At 39.2% G+C, this 15876-nt stretch overlaps 1 protein-coding gene across 37 annotated transcripts in view; it reads left to right on the forward strand.

Annotated features, from left to right (window-relative positions):
- LOC145537620 (lysine-specific demethylase 6A-like) overlaps positions 1-15876 on the forward strand; it is a 191327-nt gene that overhangs the window by 15725 nt on the left and 159726 nt on the right. For 35 of the 37 annotated variants that reach the window (XM_081568362.1, XM_081568332.1, XM_081568337.1 and 32 more), the window contains exon 3: positions 11516-11624. Coding sequence is in view for 33 of the 37 variants with exons in the window: in XM_081568332.1 (XP_081424458.1) it covers positions 11516-11624 (109 nt within the window). In the remaining 4 variants the exon portion in view is untranslated. Of the gene's footprint in view, positions 1-11515; positions 11625-15876 lie in introns of those variants that run through there. The other 2 variants (XM_081568363.1, XM_081568358.1) reach the window with 1 other exon arrangement.

The raw sequence follows: 15876 nt of genomic DNA on the forward strand, positions 1-15876 counted from the left end.
AATAATTCTGATAGGCATCTGGATTTTGAAAAGGCATTATAGGCTTTTGATTACATGGACTCCTGTAATTTGAATGTTAGTGCATTTGATATTGTTCCGGAGGTCTCTGAGACCTTCCTTGATTCTTATCATTCTTTTTTCTTTATTCTGCTCCTTGACAGTTATTTCTGTCATTCTGTCTTCTAGCTCACTTATCCATTCTTCTGCCTCAGTTTTTCTGCTGTTGATTTTTTTGTGGAGTATTTTTAATTTCGCTGACTGTTTATTCGTTATTTCGTACACATCCTTGTTAAATGTATTAGATGTTTCTTATATTTTTTCCATTCAATTTTTGATCTATTGAAACTTCTTTATTACTATCATTCTAAATTCTTTTTCAAATACGTTGCCTATTGCCTCTTCTTTTATTTGGTCTTGTAAGTTTTTTGTCTTGCTCTTTTCATCTGTAACTTTATTTTTTTGGATAGATGGTACTGTGTTCCTGTCTTACCAGTTGTTTGGCCTGAGGTTCCCTGCAATGGAGTTTGTGGAGTTGGGTCTTGGTGTTGAAATGTATACCTCTGGGAGATGTCACTGATTAATATCCTTGGGGCCTGAGATTCTGTTACTCCAGCATTTCAGACTCAGCGCTCATGCCTCAGGGGCTCAGATCTGGTCTGTGAAGCTGGATTCTAACAGCTGTAGGGCGCAGAAAACGGGGGAAAAAAAGAAGAAAAGAAAAATAGATAGGAAAAAGAAAAAGCAGAATAACTTACAAAGAATAAAGGATAACAACTCCTGAAGGGTAAAGCCAGACTCAGTAGCAAGAGAGAGAAGAAAAAAAATAAAAAATATATAAATAAAAATGAGGGAGCAGAATAATAATGAACATTAAAAAATAATAGAATAATTCTAGAAAATTAACAAATATTAGAAAAAAAAAGAATATGCATGAAACAACTACTGGAAGGTAAAATTGAACTCCACTAGTAAATAGTAAAAACACTGAAAAAACCCAAAACACCAAAGGCAGATAAAACTTAGGCTGTGAAGAGAGGCTTGAGTGGGGAATGGCTTAGGTGGTACAGGTGTTTATGTGGGAGTGGGGTTCTGACCCAGTACCCAAGCCTTCAGAGAAGACCCTGGCTTGGGGTAGGGGCCCAGGCCCCACCTACCAAGAGGGCCTCTGCAGTGCCCTGGCTTTGGGGTATGAGAATAAGACCAGGCCCCCAGAAGGCTCCCCAGGCCCCGGATGGGGGAACACCAGTAGAATTCTTCTCTACAGCTGGAGGAACCCCTCCATGGGCAGCCTTGCTCTGTCTCCGTTCCCTTCTGCACCTGCAGGACCTCTGTGGATTGAAGGTGCCCTTGGAGATGACTCTGGGGGACAGAATGGGGGGGGGTGCTGAAGGGTGGAGGGGGTCCCTGGAAGGACGAGAGAACTGAAAGGTAGAGGGGGCTCCTGAATGGCAGAGAGCCAAGTCTAGAGATCAGACAGAGCCCATGGAAGGAGGCACATGTAGGATAGGGTCTTTGGAGTCAAGAGGAAATGAGAGAGTGGAGGGGGACCCTGGAGGGTAGGAGGGGGCTCCAGGATGGCAGAGGCCTCGACCTGGAGGGAGGAGTGGAGGGGTTCCCCTGGATAGGTTCCCCCTGGAGAGTTCCCTGGAGGGGGGCCTTGGAGGGTGAAGAGGGCCCAAAAGGTGGAAGTGGTCCTGAAGGTGAAGGGCAGAGGGCTTGGCCTAAGCACCTTAGGAGGTTCCCCAGGGCCAAGTGGGGATAGGAAGGGGACAGTAGGCAGTGCTTTGTTCCTAAAAGCCTGCAGGTGCCTTCCAAAGCCCAGCCATCCTTTTTCTTTTCCATCAGGAGCCTTCCTTCCCTCTCTCATTCACAGGATATACTCAGATAGTGGGATCCCTGAAGAGTGTAGAGTACCCCAGAGGGAAGAGGGCTCCATCAGAGGATGGAGAGGCCCCGGAGGGCAGAGGTCCAGGCCAGGATCAAGTGAAAGCAGAACCCCAGAGGGTTCCTCAGTGGATCTTTCTATATCCTCAGATATCCCTTCCCTTCCTGATGGAGCAAATACTGCTACTCTCAGCACAAAGGCTTTCAAACCGCTCTCCTCTTCCAGCAGAGCCTCAGGTGATGGTCCCCAGGCCTTGAGCTTTCTCCACACTCCTCTGTCGGGTACCTGGTTTTCTCTGGGACTCCTCCCATCATCCTGTCCTCAGGAGGTCCCTGACCAGCAACTGGAAGGCATCCTAGGCATGGGGAGACATGGACTCTATGTCTTCCTTCCGTATCATCTTGGCTATGCCCTCCAGCAATAATCTTCTGATGTTCAGACTACCTTCATCTTGCTGCAAACTTCTATATAAATTGCTTGCTCCCCTTGCTTCTTGGAAATAATAGTTCCCTCAGGGTTACTTGAGATGCTTTTTAAAAATTCCTACCAAATATAACTCAGCTTTTAGTTGTGACTGTTTTCTTTAGGTTGACAGTTTTGGCACCCATCATGAAGGGACCCAGAGGAAATTTCTCTCCTCTGCCTGAACTCTATGAGTAACCAGAGCCTTGGTACCAGTATATCCCCCTTGTGCCCATCCACCTCCTCAGGGAGTCCAAGTGGATTTGAGTGAGTCTTTCCTGGTTCTCAGATCTCCCATATTGGTAGATAATCCTAAATTTATTTGGTGGAGGGAAAATGTTACCTTGAAACTTGTTTCAAGAAGACGTTCGTAGATTGCCCACTTTTAATACTCAGTGGGTTAATCTCTGTCGAAGGACTGGCAACGTTCTGCTTGAGCAGCCCCTCAGTGTAAAGGCACTGGGAAGACTGAGTTTGGAAACTAGGTGGTTAGCCTCATATAGAGACTGGGAAGACTTTGCATACTAAAACAGTGAGTAAAATGATATTGAATTGTTAAGGGGATGCATTGGCTGTTGTTTTTCCTTGAATTGGATACGTTACTCAGTCCAGTTCAGTTCAGTTCAGTTGCTCAGTTGTGTTCGACTCTTTGAGACCCTGTGGACTGCAGCACACTAGACCTCCCTGTCCATCATCAACTCCCAAAGTTAACCCAAACTCATGTCCATTGAGTCAGTGATGCCATCCAACCATCTCATCCTCTGTTGTCCACTTCTCCTCTCGCCTTCAATCTTTCCCAGCATCAGGGTCCTTTCAAAAGAGTCATTCTTCACATCAGGTGGCCAAAGGATTAGAGTTTCAGCTTCAGCATCAGTCCTTCAGCTTCAGCATCAGTCCTTCACCTTCATCATCAGATAGTAAGCCTTAGTTATTTGAGCAAGCAACTTTAATATATTCCAACTGTTTGTAAACTAAGTTTATTTTGCAATACCTGGTTCGTATCTGATTTTTTAGTAAAGCCATAGGATCTCTAGTTTGCCTGGATATGTCTATGTGCACATTATACATCTGAGGTAACTCTACCTCTAAAAGAAAGGGTTGACTACACACTCCAGTATTCTTGGGCTTCCTTGGTAGCTCAGATGGTAAAGAATCTGCCCTGCAGTGCAGGAGACCTGGGTTTGATCCCTGGGTTGGGAAGATTGCCTGGGGAAGGGAAAGGCTACCCACTTCAGAATTCTGACCTGTGAAATTCAGAGTTGGACACGACTTAGTGACTTTCAGTTTCACTTTCTACTTCTAAAAAGTATTGTCTAAATTTATAAAGAGTTCTATTTAATGTTAGTAAAAAAGTACTTAACATTTAAAATAGACTGTTCAAGATGACTTTCAGGCTCACATTAACTGGGAAACAGTCAATATTAAGTTGATTCCTGGTACTAATCAGGAATTAATTTTGTTTAGTTTTGTATTTTTTAAAAGATTGTTGATCTGATTGATATAACATGTTAAGGTTAATGTATCCATGTTTAATTAATAAGACCTTCTAACTATCTTGCAAGAAAGATAACTCAATATGATGAAACTTTTAAGATGCAAATGAAATAAGAACTTAGATAAAATCTTTAAAGTAGTTATATTTTAGGAATGTCTACTTAAAATGATATTTCCAGATATTTGGTAACTTAAAGCTCTAGAGCTGCATTACTGTAAGTGATGGAAGGTTTATTAAATAGATGAAAGAGACTGAAACATCAGTTATCAATCCAAACACCTAGAAGTATTTGTGACTATTAATGAAAATGTTTGATGTTATCCTGAGATGATCTCTGTAAGAAATTAAATGATTTTATAGATAATCACTGGTGTTTATTTTCATCCGTCTATAGAATGCCAATGTAAAGATAGTTCATAATTCTTAGCTTTGCTAAAAATTAAGGTTTTAAGAATTGAGGATTCTAACTTAAATATTTAATAAAGCTATCAGGAATAATACAGTAATGTTGCAGCACACAGAAATAGAATGTGTGTTTTCAGTAAAGAAGGTATGAGAAATGAAATTACATTTTACTGGGGAAGAAAGAAAAAAGTGAGCTGGTTGATTTTATTTGAAAGGAAAATGGGAGGCAGGCTGGATACAGAAAGTGATAAGAAATTGTGGAAAGAAGCCCTGAGGAAAAGGTTTTTTGGATAGTCAGGATTAAATAAATTTAGATTCAAGTTAACTAAATGGATTTTGTAATGTGAGCTAGTGCATGACTGGAATTTGATTTCTCTCTGTTAGAAGTGCTCCTTTTTGATAACAAATTGTGTGTTTCTGCACCATTAAACGATGTATATTTGTTTTCTTTTTTTTTTTATGACTTTGGTTAAATAAGTGTTTCAGTTGCCTATGATCCTATTATGTTTTAAACTCTTTTGCTATTTCTAACAGACTTCTCCAATACCAGAATCTAACCAAAGCTAAGAACGATACTGCATAGGAACCTGGAATGTTAGGTCCATGAATCAAAGTAAATTGGAAATGGTCAAACAGGAGATGGCAAGAGTGAACATCAACATTTTAGTTATTAGTGAACTAAAATGGACTGGAATGGGCAAATTTAGTTCAGGTGACTGCCTATATCTACTACTGTAGGTAAGAACCCCTTAGTAGAAATGGAGTAGCCCTTGTAGTCAATAAGAGTCCAAAATGCAGTTCTTGGGTGCAGTCTCAAAAACAGCAGAATGATTTCTGTTCATTTCCAAGGCAAATCACTCAATATCACAGTAATCCAAGTCTATGTCCCGACCAGTAATGCTGAAGAAACTGAGTTGAACAGTTCTATAAAGACCTGCAAGACCTTCTAGAACTAACACCAAAACGGATGTCCTTTTCATCATAAGGGACTGGAATGCAAAAGTAGGAACTCAAGAGATACCTGGAGTAACAGGCAAGTTTGGCCTTGGGGTACAAAATGAAGCGGGTCAGAGGCTAACAGAGTTTTGCCAAAAGAATGCACTGGTCATAGCAAACACCCTCTATAATGCAAGAGATGACTCTACACATGGACATTACCAGATGGTCAATACCAAAATCAGACTGATTATATTCTTTACAGCCAAAGATGGAGAAGCTCTATACAGTCAGCAAAAAACAAGCCCAGGAGCAGACAGTGGTTCAGATCATGAATTCCTTATTGCCAAATACAGACTTAAATTCGAAAAAGTAGGGAAAACCACTAGACCATTCAGGTATGACCTAAATCAAACTCCTTATGATTATACAGTGGAAGTGACAGATAGATTCAAGGGATTAGATATGATAGAGTGCCTGAAGAACTATGGACCAAGGTTTGTGACATTGTACAGGAGGCAGTGATCAAGACCATCCCCAAGAAAAAGAAATGCAAAAAGGCAAAATGGTTGTCCGAGGAGGACTTACAAATAGCTGAGAAAAGAAGAGAAGCTAAAGGCAACGGAGAAAAAGAAAGATATATCCATTCGAATGCAGAGTTCCAAAGCCTAGCAAGGAGACATAAGAAAGCCTTAATTCAATGATCAAGGCAAAGAAATAGAGGAAAACAATAGAATAGGAAAGACTAGAGCAGAGATCTCTTCAAGAAAATCAGAGATACTAAGAGAACATTTCATGCAAAGATAGGCACAATGAAGGACAAAAACGGGATGGACCTCACAGAAGCAGAAGGTATTAAGAAGAGGTAGCAAGAATACACAGAAGAACTATACCAAAAGATCTTCATGACCCAGATAACCATGATGGTGTGATCATTCACCTAGAGCCAGACATCCTGAAATGTGAAGTCAAGTGGGCCTTAGGAAGCATCACTGCAAGCAAAGCTAGTGGAGATGATGGAATTCCAGTTGAGCTATTTCAAATCCTCAAAGATGATGCTGTGAAAGTGCTGCACTCAATATGCCAGAAAATTTGGAAAATTCAGCAGTGGCCACAGGACTGGGAAAGGTCAGTTTTCATTCCAATCCCAAAGAATGTTCAAAATACTGCACAATTGCACTCATCTCACATGCTAGCAAAGAAATGCTCAAAATTCTCCAAGCCAGGCTTCAATTCTCAACAGAACTCCAAGCCAGTTCTTCAGCTGAGAACTTGCAGATTTTCAAGCTGAATTTAGAAAAGACAGAAGAACCAGGGATCAAATTGCCAGCCTCCCCTGGATCATTGAAAAATGATCATTGAAAAAGCAAGAGCAAGAAAAAGCAAGGAAAACAGCTATTTCTGCTTTATTGACTATGCCAAAGCCTTTGACTGTGTGGATCACAACAAACTGTGGAAAATTCTTAAAGAGATGGGAATACCAGACTACCTGACCTGCCTCTTGAGAAATCTGTATGCAGATCAAGAAGCAACAGTTAGAACTGGACATGAAACAGAGCACTGGTTCAGAATTGGGAAAGGAGTATATTAAGGATGTATATTGATGTCCTCGTTGTATAACTTTTATGCAGAATACATCATGTGAAATTCCTGCCTAGATGAAGCCCAAGCTGGAATCAAGATTGCTGGGAGAAATGTCAATAATTTTAAATAGGCAGATGAGACCACCCTTATGGCAGAAAGCAAAGAAGAGCTCAAGAGCCTCTTGATGAAAGAGAAAGAGGAGAGTGAAAAAGTTGGCTTAAAATCAGCATTTAGAAAACTAAGATCATGGCATCTGGTCCCATCACTTCATGGCAAACCGATGGGGAAACAATGGAGACAGTGACAGGCTTTATTTTTTGGACTCCAGAATCACTGTAGGTGGTGACTGCAGCAATGAAATTAAAAGACACTTGCTCCTTGGAAGAAGTGTTATAACAAACCTAGACAGCATGTTAAAAAGTAGAGACATTGTGTTGCCAACAAAGGTCCATCTAGTCAAAGCTATGGTTTTTCCAGTAGTCATGTATGCATGTGAGAGTTGGACTATAAAGAAAGCTGCTGCTGCTGCTAAGTTGCTTCAGTTGTGTCCGACTCTGTGCGACCCCATAGACCGCAGCCCACCAGGCTCCCCCGTTCCTAGGATTCTCCAGACAAGAACACTGGAGTGGGTTGCCATTGTCTTCTCCAGTGTGTGAAAGTGAAAAGTGAAAGTGAAGTCACTCAGTCGTGTCCGACTCTTGGCGACCCCGCTGACTGCAGCCTACCAGGCTCTTCCGTCCATGGGATTTTCCAGGCCAGAGTACTACAGTGGGTTGCCATTGCCTTCTCCCAAAGCAAGTTGAGTGCCAAAGAATTGCTACTTTCAAAGTCGAGTGTTGGAGAAGACTGTTGACAGTCCCTTGGACTGCAAGGAGATCCAACCAGTCAGTGCTAAAGGAAATCAGTCCTGAATACTTTGGCCACCAGATGGAAAGAACTGACTCCTTTGAAAAGACCCTGATGCTGGGAAAGATTGAAGGCAGGAGGAGGAGGGGATGACAGAGAATGAGATGGTTGGATGGCATCACTGACTGGATGGACATGAGTTTGAGCAAACTGCAATAATTGGTGGTGGACAGGGAAGACTGGCATGCCACATTCCATGTGGTCCCAAAGAGTCTTAGACAACTGAGCAACTGAAATGAATTCTGGGATGGATGCTTCAAAGAAACATCTGTGAGACATCTTAGATATATTAAGCTATGTTTTTGGTATTTTAAGTTTGGAAACATTGTCAGGATTAGAGAGGTAAATTTTAGATTGTTTAGTAATACCGTTAATATATTAATAGATACCCCCAAATTTTACATGAAATCCGTACTATGTGATATATCATGAAATAATGTTATAAAGTTATCAGTCATAACTTTATCAAACTTTATCAATAATATCAATCATAATGTTATAAAGTTATCATAATTCAAGTTATCATGCTGAAATATTATGTTATAGAAATAATCAGTTTCCTAGTTGCATTGTCCTCAAATCTTTAGCCTATAATTTTAAGTTTTGTCCTTTATAGATTATTGTAATTTTACATTGCCTTTACAAAATGATTTTCAAAAAGACTATAAAAAGAATTTTTAAACGTGTGTTTCCAATAGCCTTTAGGTAATGCCACTGATCTCGGTAACAGTGACAATCTATTAATGAAAAATCCTGATTACTTCATGTGGGTCAATAGAAATCCATTACATGGTACTGAATTAACTGATAAATATGATGTAACTTTGACTTTTGAAAACCGACAGTTAAAGCTATTTTTCAGTTGTTTTTTCTGTTACGATATGACCTACAATAAGTTGATAAAATATGCCTTTGTAAACAAAAATGAAACATTTCCCTATTTTTCTGCTTCATCTTGCCAAAATTTGACTTATCCAGCCAACTTTCCTTTGGACTTGATGGTTTACTAGACTTGGATTCCGACTAGTTATACTAATTTTAACTTGTTTTACTAGTTTTTTTTTTGTAACTAGTTTATTTGTATACTAGTTTTAGCTTGACCTTTTTTCCAAATTGTTTTTGTCTTTTTCTCTCTGCTGCTCTATAACTTTGTCAGTGTTATGAGCTACTTCATCTTATAAGATTGTTGTCTCTTGTCTCTTAAGATTGTTGGAGGTGTAACCCCACCTCCAACAAATGTATTGGTGACCAGGTGACTTAAAGTTATTTATCAGAGATATGGTTCTGTATACAATTAATAATTATTTAGTTGATTCCATGTTTGATAAGAAGCAAAAATGAAAATATCTCCCGGATCTTAATAGGTTAGAAGATGCCGGATCCAGAGAATCTTTGATTACTTACAATGGGCCTAATCCAGAAATTAATACCTGGAGTGACATAGAAATAGAACTTTTTATTTGTCTGATCTGGGAAGAACCTCCCAGTGCCATGGAACAAAAACTGGTTATGAAATGTCTCCTAAATTGGCTGAATTTTTGATCACAGGGAGGGACTATGGTAAGTACAAATCAGTACACATGGATATCACAACCATTAGAGATTCTGATCCTCCAAATGTTAATTTCTAAGCCTAGGAAGAACAATGTGTGCTATTCAGCAGCCAGCCATGGGCTGCCGTCACTCCCTACATGAACAAGGAACTAAGGATGTAGATAATCAAATCGAAGGTTGCTAGTCAGTGATTGATTTTAGTAAGCCTAGACTCTTGCTTCTTCCCATACATAGAAAAGGGCTAAATTCTTTAACTTCGGACAGCTGGTTTTCCTTAGTTAAGGATAATCTTTTGATGTTCAGACTACCTGCCCCTTGTTGCAAACTTCTATTTAACCTGACTCCTCTCCCTGCCTCTTCAGAACAATTTTCTCAGGGTTTCTTGAGATGCTGTCTCCTGGACTTGAAGTCTTAAAATTCCCACAAAATAAAACAGAACTCTCAACATCTAGGTTTTGACAATTTTTTAAGTTGACAGAAGCTTGAAATTTTGTATTTTCACTTTATAGTGATTTCTGGGACCTAAGAAAAGATTCAGATTTTTAATTGTTTTAGTGATTTGAGGTCCTGAAAGCCAAGTGGTATGGCCAAAAAGAAAAAGGAAAAAAAGAAGATATAGGGTAGTCATTCTGGTTTATACAGTTTGGCCTAAACTTTATGTAAACTAAAATACAATAAGGGAATCTTGTCTTGCGAGTGTTACCATGAACACTATAGGAAGGGAGTTGTTTATTGCTATCTTTAAACTTGACGTTCTTTATGTTAATGATTAAAGCAGATGTGATATGTGTGTTTGATAGTCATAGGTCAAGTTGCTTAATTCCCAGCCAGGGATTGGCCCTGAGTAATGCCAGTGAAAGTGTGGAAACCTAACCTCTGGATCATTTTGGAACTCCCTCTCCATCCCCTGTATCTTAATATATGAATAAATTTTCCCACCATTCGTGACAACTCTGCAGAACATTGTTCTTTCTGCAGATACTCCAGAATACTGTTCTTTCTGATGTTTTAATAAAATATTAATTTCTTCTATCTGCTGACTTCTGAAAGTTTTTTTTTTAAGAGATTCTTTAAGTGTTATCTTTTTCTCTAATAAAAGCATGAGGGATGTCTGTGGTAGGGGATGGGGTAATATTTGAGTTAGTATGTTTGAAATACGTGAGGAGCTTTAGTAAGAAAATCTGTGATGTATTTGCCTGAAAAACTACACTAAGTTGTGTATGGTGCTCTAAAATGTAACATTTCTTTGCAAAAATAGCTGAATAGTAGCTACTGTTGAGCAGCTTTATCCAATAGAAATGTGGTAAAGCTGCTGCTGCTGCTGCTAAGTCGCTTCAGTCGTGTCCGACTCTGCGACCCCATAGACGGCAGCCCACCAGGCTCCCCCGTCCCTGGGATTCTCCAGGCAAGAACACTGGAGTGGGTTGAGAGAATTGTAATTCCTTGTATGATTTTTAAATTTAATAACTATTAACTAGTAAAGAGAAATATGAAATTGAATAATATATTTAACTTAATGGTCAACATAAAATTATTAGTAAATGTATCAGTCTTTTGTATGCAGTCTTTGTAATCTGTTGTATAGTTTACAGTTATAGCACATCTCAAGTTGGACTTGCCACATTTCAAATGTGGTTAATGGCTCCTGAAATTTCAGGGAAGTTCTTTCTGCTTGTGTTTATTTGGTAGTTCAGTTATGTGAACAAGGATTGAAGTTATAATTTGATTGGAAACTAACAGAGTCATTAAAGGAACTTCCAAATTATTTTATTTGGCAGGTCTTTTTCTCCTTTTTTTTTTATGGGAAAGCATAATTAAAACTTGAATCATAAGTGATATGACTGCTCTGCTAAGTAATTAGAAAGCTATTTCTTCTAATTTCTTGTTCTACACTATTATATATTTATTTGGCTGCATTGGGTCTTAGTTGTGGCATGCAGGAGCTTTTGTTGAGAAGCACATGCTTCTCTCTAGCTGTGGCACACAGACCAGTAGTTGCAGGGCATGGTGTTAGTTGCTCCATGGCATGTGGAATCTTAGTTTCCCTACTAGAGATTCAATCCTGTCTCCAAGAATTGGCAGGTGGATTTTTAACGACTGGGACCATCAGGAAAGGCACACTTTCTTCTAATTTCTGGAAATTTTGAATTCTGAGTCTTGATGGAAAAAACACTGACTGTTTGATTTCTTGAGTACTCTCATATAGTATATATCTATTTTCTCAGAAAGCATGCTGTTAGGATTTTGTCTTTTTCTTAATACTTATTATTATTATTTTTTATTTCTAGGCTGTTTGCTGCTATGAATCTCTAATCTTAAAAGCTGAAGGAAAAGTGGAGTCTGAATTCTTTTGTCAGTTAGGTCACTTCAACCTCTTATTGGAAGATTATCCAAAAGGTAATCTTTTTCATTTTTAAAATTTCTGCTTCATTTGCAACATAGAAAAATGGAATTGTTTTTACTTTTTATCAACATACTTTAAACTGTCTTAGTTTCTTCTGAGCTCATAAAGGGGCTTCCAAGGTGGTGCTAGTGCTAAACAACCTGCTTGCCAGTACACATCTCCTAGATGTTAGAGAGAGAGGCAAGTTTGATCCCTGGGTAGGAAATCAAACCTTGACCCCCCTGGTGAAGGAAATGGCAATCTACTCCTGTATTTTTTGCCTGGACAGTCCCGTGGACAGAGGAGCTTTGCAGGCTATAGTCCATAGGGTTTCAAGGAGTCAGACAAGACTAAAGTGACTTAGCTTGCACACATGCAAGCTCATAAACAAAACAAGCATTGAGAAAAAAAGTAGAGTAGATGGAAATGTCAAGATTTTATGTAATTTCATTTAAACATTCAATGAATTTGATCACTCTGCAAAACCCATAACATACATGTGCATTGCTGCTTTCCTTGCCCTTGTGAAAATGTGGTGTTTAAAACTTCATCACATTAGAAAAAGATGCTGTTTGATATTTTCATCTATACACAATGGGAAACTTAATGAAAGAGTTACTCTGAAGTGTTTTCCAACACTATCAAAAATTTTTCCAGTTCTCAGTATTGTCCTATAAATTTTACTCAAATTTTGACACTGTTTACTTAGAGATAGCATAGATCCCACAGGATAAAGATTTAGTCCCCTAAGACTGCCCCTCTTCAGAAATGAGTTGTGTTTAGGTTGTCATGTATCTTCCTGATCATCCAGCTATTAGACAGTTTCCCAAACCCCCTTCTTGAGTTTGATTAATTTTTAGAATGACTCACAAAGCTTGGGGAAATATTAATCAATTTAGTATAAGGAATGTTGTAAAGGATGCAAATGAAAAGGAAAATGAAGAGGTACAGAGATGAGCTCTGGTAGTTTTCTAAGCTCAGGAACTTCTGTCCCTAAGGAATTGTGTTGAAATAATCAACTCTCACTTTTCAGGAATTTATTGTAGCACTTTTTCTACATCCTTTCTCCTCCCTACCGAGCCTCATCCTGAGACTTCCTAGGGTTTCCTTATAGGTCCTTCTCATTAGCATTAAGTGAACCAAAGGGAGCACTTAAGAAAATAAAAACACTTCACTCAGGGCTTTCCAAGTATTTTTGGAGCTCTCTGTCACAAACAGACCTTACACGAAATATATTTATTATTTTACAAACAAAAAGAGCATTTCTCATTTTTGTTCTTGATTTTTAAAGTTTTCTGCTTAAGTTAGAAAATATTTGAAAATCTGACATTATCTATGACATTGTATGGTAATAATAGATCCCTTATCCCTGCGTAAGGGATAAAACCCACTCCAGTTTTCTTGGGCTTCCCTTGTGTCTCAGCTGGTAAGAACCTGCCTGCAATACAGGAGGATAATAATCTCTTAAGTTCTGACTGGTACTGAAAAAAAAGTACAACCTGAAAGTGTAGAGTTGTGTTTTATTTGGTGGACAAAACTGAGGACTGAGGCCCAGGACACAGCATGTCAGATAACTCTAAGGGATTGTTGCACAGAGATAAGGCAGGGCCAGGTTATATAGAAATTTTTACAACAAAGACCAGGTATTGAGAATATCAAAAGATTAATGGTATGATATTACCTTCTCTTTCTGATTTATTTTGTTCAATATGATGGTCTGTCAGTCCACGCATATTGCTGCAAATGACATTTCATTCTTTTTTATGGCTGGATAATATTCCATTCCACATATATATGTATATGCACATCTTTATGTGTTGATCTGTCAGTGGACAGTTAGGGTAATTCCGCATCCTGGCCTGGCTGTTGTAAATAGTGCTGCATTGAACATTGGGATACGTGTGTCTTTTTGGCCTGTAGTTTTTGTCTTCTCAGTATATATGCCTAGGATTGGTATTGCTGGATCATAAGATGACTCTAGTTTTCTAGGGAAACACCATACTGTTTTCTATAGTGGCTGCAACATCTTACATTCCCACCAACAGTGTAGAAGGCTTCCCTTTTCTCTATATCCTCTCCATCATTTATTGTTTGTAAACTTGATGAAGGCCACTCTGGCTGGTGTGAGGTGATATCTTACTGTCGTTTTGATTTCATTTCTGTGAAATGCTCATTAGTGATGATGAGCATCTTTTTATGTGTTTTTTGACTAAAATGATTACTGTTAATTAAAGAAATCCAAAAATTTCAAAGAATTCAATATTTTTCTGTTTGGAAAGATGCGAAATCTGGGCTCATTGAAATCATATGCAGTTTTCATATGCCCTTCCGCTATCTGGGGCTAGTTACAGTGCTTGTCATCATTAGTCCCCTCAGGATGCCCTCTGGGGAGAGGAGTGGCCACAGTAGTTGACTAGTTAAATCCTGCCTTATCCAAAGTTCTCTCAGGGCTGAGCATCAAAGCAGCTGTAATGTGATGACTTCATGATGTCAACATCCCTTGTGTGCTGCTTTGGTAGGTAGCATTTTTAGCTCACAGCACCTTAAGTAAAACATGGTTTGTAATGTTTCATAATGTTAAGTAAAACACTGGTTTGTAATATTTTTCTTCTCAGAAATAGGTGAAGATAAATAACCTGAGGGAATCTTTTTATGTTTAAGATGACTGCCATCTTCTAAGTTGTGTGCATACTTCCCTGTTGCTCAAGACAATTAGTCATTTAGTAAGTTAAAAGCACCTTCTTCAGCATTACTGGTCGGGACATAGACTTGGATTACCGTGATACTGAATGGTTTGCCTTGGAAACGAACAGAGATCATTCTATCGTTTTTGAGATTGCATCCGAGTAGCGCATTTCAGATTCTTTTGTTGACCATGATGGCTACTCCATTTCTTCTAAGGGATTCCTGCCCACAGTAGTAGATATAATGGTCATCTGAGTTAAATTCACCCATTCCAGTCCATGTTAGTTCGCTGATTCCTAGAATGTCGGCGTTCACTCTTGCCATCTCCTGTTTGACCACTTCCAATTTGCCTTGATTCATGGACCTAACATTCCAGGTTCCTATGCAGTGTTGCTCTTTACAGCATCAGACCTTGCTTCTATCACCAGTCACATCCACAACTGGGTGTTGTTTTTGCTTTGGCTCCATCCCTTCATTCTTTCTGGAGTTATTACTCCACTGATCTCCAGTAGCATATTGGGCACCTACTGACCTGGGGAGTTCATCGTTCAGTGTCCTATCTTTTTGCCTTTTCATACTGTTCATGGGATTCTCAAGGCAAGAATACTGAAGTGGTTTGTCATGCACTTCTCCCGTGGACCACATTCTGTCAGACCTTTCCACCACGACCCATCCATCTTGGGTGGCCCCACATAGCATGGCTTAGTGTCATTGAGTTAGACAAGCTGTGATCCGTGTGATTAGATTGACTAGTGGTCTGTGGTTATGGTTTCACTCTGTGCCCTCTGATGCCCTCTCTCAGTGCCTACTATCTTACTTGGGTTTCTAGAACTATACAAAAAATATCTTCATGACCCAGATAATCATGATGGTGTCATCACTCACCTAGAGCCAGACATCCTGGAATGTGAAGTCAAGTGCAACTTAGGAAGCATCACTACTGACAAAGCTAGTGGAAGTGATGGGATTCCAGTTGAGCTATTTCAAATCCTAAAAAATGATGCTGTGAAAGTGCTACACTCAATATGCCAGAAAATTTTGAAAACTCAGCAGTGGCCACAGGACTGGAAAAGGTCAGTTTTCATTCCAATCCCAAAGAAAGGTAATGCCAAAGAATGCTCAAACTACCACACAATTGCAATCATCTCACACACTAGTAAAGTAATGCTCAAAATTCTCCAAGCCAGGCTTCAGCAATACGTGAACTGTGAACTTCCAGATGTTCAAGCTGGTTTTAGAAGAAGCAGAGGAAGCAGAGATCAAATTGCCAACATCTTCTGGATCATCGAAAAAGCAAGAGAGTTCCAGAAAAACATCTATTTCTGCTTTATTGACTATGCCAAAGCCTTTGACTGTGTGGATCACAATAAACTGTGGAAAATTCTGAGAGGATGGGAATACCAGACCACCTGACATGCCTCTTGAGAAACCTGTATGCAGGTCAGGAACTAACAGTTAGAACTGGACATGGAACAACGGACTGGTTCCAAATAGGAAAAGGAGTATGTCATTGTATATTGTCACCCTGCTTATTTAACTTTTATGCAGAGTACATCATGAGAAACACTGCGCTGGAAGAAA

Source organism: Giraffa tippelskirchi, chromosome Y (assembly GCF_054371585.1).
Source record: "Giraffa tippelskirchi isolate mGirTip1 chromosome Y, T2T-mGirTip1v1.2.pri, whole genome shotgun sequence".
Taxonomy (NCBI): domain Eukaryota; kingdom Metazoa; phylum Chordata; class Mammalia; order Artiodactyla; family Giraffidae; genus Giraffa; species Giraffa tippelskirchi.